Source organism: Zootoca vivipara, chromosome Z1 (genome assembly GCF_965207765.1).
Source record: "Zootoca vivipara chromosome Z1, rZooViv2.hap1.1, whole genome shotgun sequence".
Classification (NCBI taxonomy): Eukaryota; Metazoa; Chordata; class Lepidosauria; order Squamata; family Lacertidae; genus Zootoca; species Zootoca vivipara.
The window spans coordinates 40,198,112-40,210,661 of record NC_142583.1 but is presented as its reverse complement, the minus strand read 5'-3'; the positions used below and the strand labels follow the sequence as shown (position 1 = coordinate 40,210,661).

The window sequence follows — 12,550 nt, the reverse complement described above, 5'->3', positions numbered from 1 at the left end:
CAGGCACTGGTGTACACAGAATAGTAAATAGCTTGATGAGTAGCATAAGTGTCAAAATGAATGAGGTGTCCAACATACAGTAGATGACAATCTTTTTCTTGCAACAACAGTTGGCACTAATATTAGAAGCTGGTGAATAGACAGAGAGCAGAGACACCACAAATGGCAAGGAATCAATCGGAAATTTTGTCATTGAAGCAGGATGTTGACCCAACTCAATGTGTCCAACATTAGGCAATCTGAATTATAATGTGTGTTTTAATTGTAAAGGTAAAGGACCATTAGGTCCAGTCACGGATGACTCTGGGGTTATGCTGCAGGTAAAACCATAGAGCCTAGGGCTTGCCGATCAGAAGGTTAGCGGTTTGAATCCCCGCGACGGGGTGAGCTCCCGTTGCTCAGTCCCTGCTCCTGCCAACTTAGCAGTTCGAAAGCACGCAGTGCAAGTAGATAAATAGGTATTGCTCCGGCGGGAAGGTAAATGGCATTTCTGTGTGCTGCCCTGGTTCGCCAGAAGTGGCTTAGTCATGCTGGCCACATAACCCAAAAGCTGTATGCTGGTTCCTTTGGCCAGTAAAGCGAGATGAGCGCCGCAACCCCAGAGTCGTCCGCGACTGGACCTAACGGTCAGGGGTCCCTTTACCTTTACAATTAATACACATATGATAATTCAAAGTAATTACATTTATAAGCAGTACCAAACAGCCAAGAGGAAGAGGGAAAAGATAGTCTCCAAAGGGTTTGTGAGAACAAATGGTTTTTCACCAGCCAAGAAAAAGCCATTAACGTTGTCACCATTTATGCTTCCAAAGGGAAGTTCCATAAATAAGTAAGATTGCAGACTGGAAATGTCTAAAGTATCCATCAGGTTCTGCCTAATAAGAATGGATGAGAATGGATGAGAAAACATTCTCTCACTTGGTGATTCCAGTGCCTATGTGATGTTTGCTCCAAACTTTGTTATGCCTTTTGATTGCTGGATGCTTCTCCACCTATGATTCCCCCCCCTGATTTCCTGGAGATAAAATGGGGTTGTCCTCCCTCTGTTCTTTGCCATTCACTTCCAGTGCAGCATAGTACATAGGAGTGAGTGCTCTTTCTGTATGGTGTCTCCTTTAATAGGGGGTAGTGCAGGAAAGAGGGATCACGACTGGCTTGGTAGTTGTAACAGTAATCAATAGCAAGCAGGCTGAAGTGGGACATACAGTATGGTGAAGTACTGTATTAGCTATTCCCAGTGCAAGAACACCATTGTGTGAAGGTACTTTGCTCGAAGCTCCATCATAGTTTAAAACCACAATTTCCCTCTCAGTTATCTCCATTTCTGCCTTACTCAAACTTCTGCTATTTTAAACTACCATTTTCCCCATCAGTGCCGCTCCTTCCCTCATTCCCATGCCATGGCCGCTGCTGTTATGGAAACCTGCCTTCACTTTTGCTCTCCTATCTTGCCCTGACTTCATGCAAATCCAGGATTGTGATGCGGCACTACAATCCTCCAATGGGGGCTACATGATTATAACCTTCCATTTTTATGCATACAGTATAGGAAAACATGATGTGTACGGTAAGTAGGTATTACAAGTGAGTCTCCAACTGAAGTAAGCTAAATAAAAAAATTCCTTCAGTAGCACCTTAAAGACCAACTAAGTTTTTATTTTGGTATGAGCTTTCGTGTGCATGCACACTTCTTCAGATACACTGAAATAGGAGTCCCCAGGCGCTTATGTAGAGAAGGGGTGGGGAGGGGGTGGGGAGGGGAGGGGAGGGGGAGGGGGTATCACTCAGAAGGGTGGTGGAACATTGTGTATGCCATCAAATGCCAACAGTGCCCTTCAGCTCTCTATATTGGACAAACAGGCCAAACCCTACGCCAAAGGATAAATGGACATAAATCTGACATCAGGAACCAGAAGACAGAAAAACCAGTAGGAGAACACTTCAATCTCCCAGGACATTCTATACAAGATCTCAAAGTAGCTGTCTTACTACAAAAGAATTTCAGAAATAGACTGGAAAGAGAAGTTGCTGAATGACAACTTATCACCAAGCTCAAAACCATGGAGGGACCTGGTTTGAACAGAGACATTGGATTCTTATCTCATTATACATGCTAAAGCCATCTTCAGCCATCTCCACCCTTGCTTTTTCATGCAAAACCATTTGCAGTCGTTTTCGGTCATCAACAGCTATCAGTCAGTCAATCACCCACTTCCACCACCCTTCTGAGTGATACCCCTCCCCTCCCCACCCCTTCTCTACACAAGCGCCTGGGGACTCCTATTTCAGTGTATCTGAAGAAGTGTGCATGCACAGGAAAGCTCATACCAAAATAAAAACTTAGTTGGTCTTTAAGGTGCTACTGAAGGAATTTTTTTATTTTACTTCGACCCAGACCAACATGGCTACCTACCTGTAACCTGAAGTAAACTAAGTTACAGGTAGATAGCCGTGTTGGTCTGACGTAGTCGAAACAAAAAATAAAAAAATCCTTCCAATAGCACCTTAGAGAGCAACTAAGTTTGTCATTAGTATGAGTTTCGTGTGCCCTAGTAAAATTATTTATTATTAATTGGGGACCGGCAAGTGTGTACGTGAGAGAGTCTTTTCTGGCTTTTTTCAGAGCACGCGCAGCGACCGTTCTATCTCTCAATTCTCCTCTTGCTTCAACCCCACCGATTTCAAAAAATAAAAAATAAATATTCAGGACCCCACGGCCCAATTTTCAGTTGGCATCATTTTTATACTTCTTTATTGCCAAAACAACCCCCCCCCAAAGCGGTTTATCCTCAAAAGAAAGCATGCCGCTTCCTTCCCTGTCAATGCCTTCCCTTAGGAGCCCTCACGCTTTATAGGATGCCTGAGGAAGGGTCAGCAAGCGACTGCGCCCCCCCCCCCGAACCCTCTCCTCAACCCTCTTTAAGGCTTAGAAACCAACCGCCGCCCAACCGGCATCATAGCTGCCAAGTTTTCGCTTTTCTCGTGAGGAAGCCTATTCAACATAAGGGAAAATCCCTGTAAAAAAGGGATAACTTGGCAGCTATGACCGGCATCCGCCTCCCAACTGCCAGAGCGGCGCCTAGCCACGCGGGAGACAAGGCAGCGACGCCCCGCCCTCTTTCGCCGTCGCGAGCGTCTGTTGCCCCGGTAACGGCCCCGTTCGGCGTCGTTAAACGGACATAACGGAAGACCCGCCCATCCCTCCGCCCCGCCCATTTCGGCCCTCACGGGCCGGTCTGCGTTCGCCGGGTGGGCACCATGGAAGCCCCCGCGGACACGGACGCTCATGTCATTTCTAAGGAGGTGGGGAAAGGACTTGGGAATGGTTTGTTAAGGGACGTGTTTCTCTGACAGGACAGTTATAAACAGCTAACCCAACCCCTCCCCCATCTCGAGCTACATCACTCACTTCCGGGTCTGTGGGGGAGGCAACTTCCTTTTATGGAGTGGCCGTGGGCGGGAGCTGCTGGCGTGAAGGTGAAGTGAGGCCGCTGCCCGGCCTGCTGCGCTCTCGCTTGGGATTGTGTGACCAGAGTTTGGTACCGTTTAAGGGGGGCGGTGGGGGCGGGGGTAGAGCATCTGGTGGAACGTGCAGGAGAGGGGACAGTGAGAGGACCCTGGAAAATGGGGGCGGCGGGGACAATGCCGCCTATAGGCTCGTCTCCTTTCAAACCAGCTGCTCTTCGCTGGCCCGATATTCGCTTCCGGGATAAGGTTCATTAGGGAGCCGGTGGGCGGGAGGACTTGTTTGTGACTGCGTACACTAAGACGTGATCTTTTTGTATACTGCAGTGGCCTCTTGAAACAGAACCTCCATGTATATGTATATGTATATGTATATGTATATGTATATGTATATGTATATGTATATGTATATGTATATGTATATGTATATGTATATGTATATGTATATGTATATGTATATGTATATGTATATGTATATGTATATGAATGAATCCCTGCAGGTTTTACAGTATGTTTAGGCAAACATACTTGCAAATGTTTAGGTCCTATGGAGATACCCTAGAGAAGATGCTGGCCAGAATCAAGCCAGTAAAAGCTGGCACTTGAGTACAATGAGCTCGGGAAGAAGCAGCAAAACAGCAATGAGCTCACAATCATGAGAGTAACTCACGTGCAATAAAATTGCCTTTTAAAACTACCGTTCTGTTATGATTTCCACAATCATTGCTGCTAATACCTTTGCTGCTAGCGGAGGTGAAGGGATTAGGATGCTCTTAAATGTTTATATAGTGTGTTTATATGTTACCCTTTAAGAGTTTAACCAGATGTTTTCTAGAATGGTAAAGGACTGTAAAATCAGCATGAAGTCAAACCAAGTGCTGAATGGACAGTAAGTCCAGCAACTAAAACTCAAAACTTAGAAAGTCTGGGAGAATAAGGACTTTATCTGCAATACAGATGTGAAGACTAAACGGGGGGGGGCACAGAAAAATGGGGGAAACTGTATCCCTCTCCCTAAATGTTATCCCCCCCCACCTTCATGTCTCTAGTCTGCAAGAAAATGAGAGCATGAACAGTTTTTTAAAAGCAAGCAAAACCCAGTTTTAGGCATTCTATTGAGACATCAATGGGGCATGCTCCCAAGTAACTGTGATACAAATGTAACCCTAATTCTGTTGGTTTCAAATGCTTAAGTACAGTGCAGGCTCTATATATCTCTAATCAGAAGTACGGTAAGCTCCGCTGAATTAAATTAGATTTTTGTTTTTGTTTAGTCGTGTCTGACTCTTCGTGACCCCATGGGCCAGAGCACGCCAGGCTCTCCTGTCTTACTCCGAAGTAATTGTATATAGGATTCCAGCATTATTTAGTTTTGGGTGAAATGCCCCAATAGTTTAATAGCTTGAAGCAGCTAGTACTGGGATTTATGGTTTGCATTTAATTCTGTGCACACTTACATGACTTACTTGGGAGTATATTCCATTAGTCTGCATGGGACTTCTAAATTAACATAGTACAGAATTGTTGAGTATTTGTTATACTCAGTCACCATTTTTGATTTTTTTCTGGTGTTGTAGAAAATGATTGTACACTTATGGAGCTATTTGTATAGAAATATATTTCGATTTTGGCTAAAATGGATCTTGAGACAGTTGACTGGAAAATGTGAACTGCAGCGTATCTGTGATGGCTCAAAGAAAAGAGCAGAAAGGACACTACGGATAGGTAATATATTTGAAATATACAAGCTTATATGTTCAATCTCCAAAGTTAGTTTGACAACCACAGAACAAGAGAGAATTTCAAGTTTTTCACCTTTCATAAATATTTACCTCCCTTCTATGTCGTTAATTTTCGGTAGCTAAGATTCATGTAGATAAGGCTATTGATTCAACAGAGGAGACAGCTGACACTATACACAATGTAGTTTATTGTGGTTTTGTCTTTTGCAGTGTGTTCCCTGTTCAGTATGTAAGCTGGTACAATAGCTGTAAAATAAAGTCCTATATACAAAAAGTTATTTCAAATTAAAATATTGATTCCTCACCTTTTCAGTTGCTCCAGCCATTCTCTTTCCCTGTTGCTTTCTTCAGGTTCTTCAGGGTTCCCCCCCCCATTCCTTTGGACCTCCCATCTTTCATTCTCAAGCTTAATTTTCTAATCTGATTCACTCCCTTGGTCTGCTGCCTCTTGAAATCCTGGTGCCTGCATTTATAGCCTCCTGGTTCTTCTAGTCATTGTTGTCTTTCCTGCATCTCTCTTGGAGATTAGTAACTCCACATGAATCTCCCTTTTTTGCTGTAACAGGCTAAGGGTGTGTTTACACTTGTGACTTGAAACACAGCCAGGTCATTTTCCCCTGCTGCATTTCATGCTTTATTTGCACAGAGATGTTCAAATCAGAGAGGGGATAGGGATGCTTTCACCTTATGTGTGCAACATTTTTGTTTCCCTGCCCCTGTAATCCTCCTGGAACTCCTATTCCTTTTACTGTCATAAGTGCTTGTGGAGTCATCTGCACTTGCATGCTAGCTGTTGAAGTATGTTTACATTACTGCATCAGTGGTTAGCATGCTTCAATAGTACATTGGGAGGTCTGTTCCTTACAGTGTAGGAATTGGACCCTTAATGTGGTGGCGCCTTCCAATTTGAACTCCCTTCTGCTCTATATCAGACAGGCATTGTCTTTACTGTATTTTTGGTGTCTGTTGAAAACTAACACCAACAAGCCTTTTACACTGAGATTTTTATTCTAATTTTTAATTCTCTTAGATTAGAAATTTTATATATAGTTGTTTTTATTGTTAAATCACTTCTAGATGGGAAGCAATTAATACATGAAATACATGAAAGAAAGAAATTAGAGGTGTTAAACCACTGTTACAATCATGCTTATTCATTTGTCTTGTGTAATTTTAGAAATAAGAATCTAGGGTCTATGAATTTCTTTAAAAACTCATGCATGTTTTTATCTTAATGCAGAACATTCGTTGGAATCATCAAAGTGTAAGGTAGGTTAACTTTATATAAGCCCAGCATCTAAAGTCAAGCCCAATTCCCTCCCCACCTTTGAGTAGAAAACCTCCATACTGTCATACAGCCGCTTCAGGTTGTGTCTTTTCGGGTTGCCCTCCGCGCCAAACCTGGAAGTACCAGAACGGGTTACTTCCGGGTTTCGGTGCGCGCGCATGCACAGAAACACTAAATCATGCTTTGTGCATGCGCAGAAGCGCCGAATCACAACCCGTGCATGTGCAGACATGCAGACGCAGGTTGCGAACACTGCAGGTTGCAAACGTGCCTCCCGCATGGATCATGTTTGCAACCCGAGCATCCACTGTAGTTACATTCACGAAAGGCACTATATAAGAAACACAGCTCTAAAGCATATAGAACTAAGTTTTCTGATCTTTGGATTCTCATCATTTTTCTAAAAAAAGAGAGGCCCAATATTATAATTTGCACCTGGTTGGGCTTCTTCTGAGTAAATGAGCACAAGATTGGCTTTATCATTGCTGTAGCAATGATATGCCAACCAAGGCTAGTCAAGAACTAGATTGGATGCAAAGTAGATAATGTCTGATTTCGGAGCCAGCTTAGTTTACATTATCTGCAGTTATAACAACACTGCTTGGTACAGTTTTTGGCTTGCTGTTAATGAAACTGTATATTCATACACCAGTGCTGAGGAACCTCTGGTCTTTAGGTCTAATTAAATGTGCTTGGCCTTCCCATCCGGCCCACCAGACCCCTATGGCCAAGCCAAACCCACCTGTCCTATGCCTAACATGTAAGGTGTGAGGCAGGGTAAAGATGTGGCAGAGTCAGAAGAAGTTTGCAGACATTGCAGTCAGATGTTCGGTGGTGTCTTTAAAGGGCTGTGCACTGCACTTCACAAGCCCTACCAGTCAGCTCATTCCGATACTCCCAAGCTGTGAACTTGATTCTTTTGAGGGAGTATGACTCCATCCAGAACAGGTTGTGGAGTCCCTACTCATAATAATCTTCTCCTGAAACTTAAAGTAACTGCTATTAAAACAGATGATATTTTGTGTCAGAAGATTGTTTGATGTTTTACTTCAATTTATCAGGCTTTACAAAGGGCTGTGTATTCTTCTAAAGATGACGTGGAAAAATGTGTGGCACTCATCATAGAACAAAAGAAGATTAATACACAAAAGGATGCAGTGTAAGCCTATTATTGTTCTAAAGATACCTTGTTTGGAACTTTATCTTTGAGGTCATTGAAAATGTGTTTTGTTCAAATAGACACTGAGAATTAGTAATTCATTCAAATTAGTCTTCATAAAATGCATTTAGTGTATATTGTAATTCATACCTAGTAATGTGATTGTTAAGAGATTTGCTTAAAAACTATTTTAAAAAGTGTGTTAATAAGCAATAATCTGAGTAGAGTCTGACTTTATTGAAATCTGCAGTTTTGCTGTGGACTTCAGTGAAGATAGAATGATACACAGTAACATTCATTATTTAAAACCAATGATTCCGAGAACCTAAGTAAATACCGGCCAGTTGCCAACTTCCCTTTTGGGGTCAAGGTTCTTGAACAGGTGGTCACTGAGCAGATCCAGGCTCTCTTGGAGGAGACTGATTTTCTAGATCCATTTCGACAGGGATTTCAGCCTGGCTTTGGCACAGAAACTGCCCTGATTACCTTATAATGACCTCTGTCAGGAGAAAGACTTTGGCAATGTGCCCGACATTTGATACCATTGACCATTGTATCTTCCTGTAGAGGCTGTTTGAATTGGGGGTGGGCAGCACTGCTTTGCAGTGGTTCTGGTCCTACTTGGTCATCTTTAGTGGGTGATGCTTAAAAAGTGTTTTTCGGCAACATTGGGGTTTCATTGCGGGGTTGCTGAGGGCTCACTTCTATCTCCCATGTTGTTTAATATCTGTATGAAGCTGCTGAGTGGAGTCACCTGGAGTTTCATAGTGTGTTGACAGCAATATGCGGATGACACACAGCTCTATTTCTCCTTTACATCTACAGGCATGACAACGGATGTGCTAGACCAGTGTGTTGCCTTGGTAGTGGACTGGATGAGAGCCAATAAACTGAAGCTCAATCCAGATAAGACAAAGGCACTGTTAGTGGGTTGTTCCCTAGACTGGATGGATGGGAGACTTCCTGCTCTTGAGGAGGGTATAATCCCTTTTAAGGAGCAGGTATGTAGCTTGAGGGTGTTCCTGGATCCATTACTGTTGCTTGAGACCCAGGTGGCCTTGGTGGAGCAGAGTGCCTTCTGTCAGCTTTGGCTGGTGGTCCAGCCACACCCCTATCTGGACAGGGATATCCTAACTTCTGCGGCCTATGCTCTGATAACCTCTAGGTTGGATTACTGCAATGCGTTATATAACTGAAGACAGTTAAGAAACTTCAGCTGGTGCAAAATTCAAGGGCCAGATTGCTCACCAGAACAAAACTGTTTGCGCACATAACACTAATCCTGGCCCGACTGGACTGGCTGCCAATTAGTTTCCGGACCCAATTCAAAGTGCTGGTGTTGAACTATAAAGCTTTACATGGCTCAGAACCCCAATACCTTAAAGACCACCTTTCCCCATATGAATCAACTTGGAGCTTGTGCTTGTCATCCAAAGCCCTTCTCTATGTCCTTCCCTCGACAGGTTCAGAGGATGGCAACACAAGAATGGGCCCTTTCTGTGTGGCTCCCCATCTGTGGAATGCTCTTCCCAGAGAGGCTCTTTTGGTGCCATCATTACATGTCTCTAGATGCCAGGCAAATCTATTCATCTTAGCCATTAAATAATCTATGGCCTGTCAAAGCTGGGTGTGTGTGCTGTTATTATTGTTATTTTATTATTATGCTGTCTAATATTATGCTTTAATTATTACTGTATGCTCTATAAAATATGTTCGTAATGTTGTACACCACCCTGGGATCTTTTGATGAATGGTGGTGTATAAATAGAATACGGTAAATAATAATAATAATATAAAGTGATCTAATACCTCTGAAGAAGTGAGTACCACACTCTTTAAGACTTGTAAAGGCTTTATAGGATAACTTCTAAACATCACAGTTCTTGTCCACTTGTTATAGTTGCTAGTATAGTGGTACCTTTGGTTACAAACTTAATTCATTCCGGAGCTCCGTTCTTAACCTGAGGTACCACTTTAGCTAATGGGGCCTCCCGCTGCCCCCGCCACACAATTTCTGTTCTCATCCTGAGGTAAAGTTCTTAGCCCGAGGTACTATATCTGGGTTAGTGGAGTCTGTAACCTGAAGCGTCTGTAATCTGAGGTACCACTGTACTTATGTTTTCATGGCTCATGACACAATATTCTAACCTAGATAGTAACTAATGTGCTCTCAAAACTACCGTGTTTCCCCTTTTTTAAGACACCGTCTTATAACTTTTTTTCTCAAAAAACCACAGGGTGTCTTATTTTCGGTGGGGTGTCTTTTTTAAAAAAATTACCTGTCATCTAGCCCAAATTCTACCATCAAGTTATCCCAATGCAGATGCAGCACATGAGTGTCTGATGAGAGGGGAAAGAGACGGAGAAGGAGGGAGGGAGAGAAGTCCTAGAGCAACCCCCCAGCCCTCCGGATGCTGCAGTCGCCCTCCCACCCAGTCCCCTGATTTCTGCTGATCCGGACGCCACAGGCTCAGGCACTCCGCCCGGCCCGGCAAGGCGCTCTAAGCACTTGGCGTTGCGGAGCGCTCGGCGCGCTCCATGCTGCAGCCGCCAGTTCGGGCGGCGGTGAGGCAGACCTCCTCGGCGGGGCCAGGCGGAGGCCGCTAACTCAGGCGCTCCGCCCGGCCCGACAGAGCGCTCCAAGCGCTCGGCGCTCCGGAGCACTTGCTGTGCTCCACGCTGCAGCCGCCGGTTCTGGGCAGCGGGGAGGCAGACCTCCTCGGCGGGGCCAGGTGGAGGCCGCTAACTCAGGCGCTCCGCCCGGCCCGACAGAGCGCTCCAAGCGCTCGGCGCTCCGGAGCACTTGCTGTGCTCCACGCTGCAGCTGCCGGTTCTGGGCGGCGGGGAGGCAGACCTCCTCGGCGGGGCCAGGCGGAGGCAACTAACTCAGGCGCTCCGCCCGGCCCGACAGAGCGCTCCAAGCGCTCGGCGCTCCGGAGCGCTTGGTGCGCTCCACGCTGCAGCTGCCGGTTCTGGGTGGCAGCGAGGCAGGTCTCCTCGGCTGGGCCAGGCGGAGGCCGCTGGCTTAGGTGCTCCGCCCGGCCGGCGCTCCAAGTGCTTGGCGCTCCAAGCTCTCAGCGCTGCAGCCGTCGGTTCTGGGCAGCGGGGAGGCAGGTCTCCTCGGCGGGGCCAGGCGGAGGCCGCTGGCTCAGGCGCTCTGCCCGGCCCGACAGAGCGCTCCAAGCGCTCGGTGCTCCGGAGCGCTCGGTGCGCTCCACGCTGCAGCTGCCGGTTGTGGGTGGCGGCGAGGCAGTTCTCCTCTGCTGGGCCGGGCGGAGGCCGCTGGCTGGGGTGCTCGCCCAGCCCGGCAGGGCGCTCCAACTGTTTGGTGCTGCGGAGAACTTGGCACGCTCCACGTTGCAGCCGCCAGTTCTGGCTCCAGGCACCGAGCCGTCAGGCCTCCTGCTGCTGCTGCTGCTGCAGCCGACATTCTGAGTCCCGCTGGCTGGCTGGGGCGCTCGGCTTTCTCGCTCCATATGGCATGGAGGTATGCCTTATTTTCGGGGTATGTCTTATATTTCGCAAATGTTTAAAAATCCTGCCATGGCTTACTTTATGATTAAGTCTTAAAAAAGGGGAAACACGGTAGCCTATTTTCTAGACACTGATCAGTGTCTAGTACAGTGCAATTATTCAAATGTCTTGAGGCTTCCAAAATATTAAGTTTAGACAAAAAGGAGTAGTGTTTAACAAAGGGTACAATTATGTAAGGAATATTGCTTCCCTCACTTCACTGACGGAGGAATTGTGGCTTGGTGGCTTTGCTTTCACCCCTTTCCTGAATTCAGCACAAAGTGCAGCAGATGCTGTGCCAGAGAGATCCGTTCAACAGTGTGGAGATGCATGTGCAACACTGTTATAGGTGTTATCAGCTCCCCGTGCCTTAGTGCGAGTCAAAACAGCAACCCCCTTAACTGCCAGTAACTGGTCACCATGAGTATGGTTAGTAGTGTATTGCTACTTTCTTTGATTAATGATGTGCAAAGTTCTCCTTGCTCCCCCATTGTTTTGTGTTATTTGGGAGCTTGTGGTAGTGGGTACAGAACTAAACAATATTTGTCATAGTTTAGAATGGTAAGCAAGGTGGTCTGGGAAATGAAGGTTATATTATTTTCAACTGGTACTAACTGCTGTGCTCCATTTTTATTGCAGATGAAAGCTGTTTAGCACCTGTTAATTATAATTCTCGCTGTGTTTTCCTATATTATAGGTTTGCTTCAAAGCTGCAATTAAGTTTGCTCCAGATATCAGGATGTAAGAAACTTTATTTGGCTGTAGAAGAGCTGAGAAAACAACCATATAACTCTGATAATAAAGAACATGAAGAGCAACTAATAGAGGTAAATTTTTTAGGTTTTGTGCCTTTTATGGTATATTTAATGTCCAATTTGTGATGTTAAAAACAAGCATCAATTATGATCACAGTCTACTGAAGTTACAGTTGCCCAGGTTAATGTAGTAAGGCCACTAGATCAGCAACTCTTGTCTACAATACAAGTTCATGCAGTTATGAGTGATGTGAAGAAAGGGATTAGAGAAAGTTGTGTCTCATAATAATACTAAAACATAAGGCCATCCAATGTAATTGATTTAGCATTAAGCTTTGAACAGGCAAAAGGAAGTATTTCACACAGCATACTTAATTTACAGAATTTACAGGCAGGATACAGGGATAGCTACTAGTTTAAATAGCTTTAAAAAGGAATTAAATAGATTAGGAGAGGTGGGTAGAAAAATAATTGGTGTTTTTCCAGGTTTGTTAAAAATTGCAATCTGATTTTCAGTAGTAGTATGACTCCAAAGCCCTCCTTTGGAGCTTTCAGAGTTATCTGTCAGATACAAAATGCTGGACTGGAGGGTATACTGGAGGGTATAATTTAACAGCCATTCTTTAGT

General features: G+C 45.0%; 1 protein-coding gene across 5 annotated transcripts in view; it reads left to right on the top strand.

Annotated features, from left to right (window-relative positions):
* Positions 1-12,550, top strand: part of ELMOD2 (ELMO domain containing 2) — a 28,113-nt gene that overhangs the window by 6,132 nt on the left and 9,431 nt on the right. Inside the window, exons 1-5 of one of the 5 annotated variants that reach the window (XM_035111692.3) lie at positions 3,156-3,303; positions 5,043-5,190; positions 6,448-6,476; positions 7,557-7,654; positions 11,865-11,994. In XM_035111692.3, the coding sequence (XP_034967583.1) occupies positions 3,259-3,303; positions 5,043-5,190; positions 6,448-6,476; positions 7,557-7,654; positions 11,865-11,994 (450 nt within the window). In that variant the 5' untranslated portion in view covers positions 3,156-3,258. Of the gene's footprint in view, positions 1-3,155; positions 3,715-5,042; positions 5,191-6,447; positions 6,477-7,556; positions 7,655-11,864; positions 11,995-12,550 lie in introns of those variants that run through there. The other 4 variants (XM_035111693.3, XM_060278614.2, XM_035111694.3 and 1 more) reach the window with 4 other exon arrangements.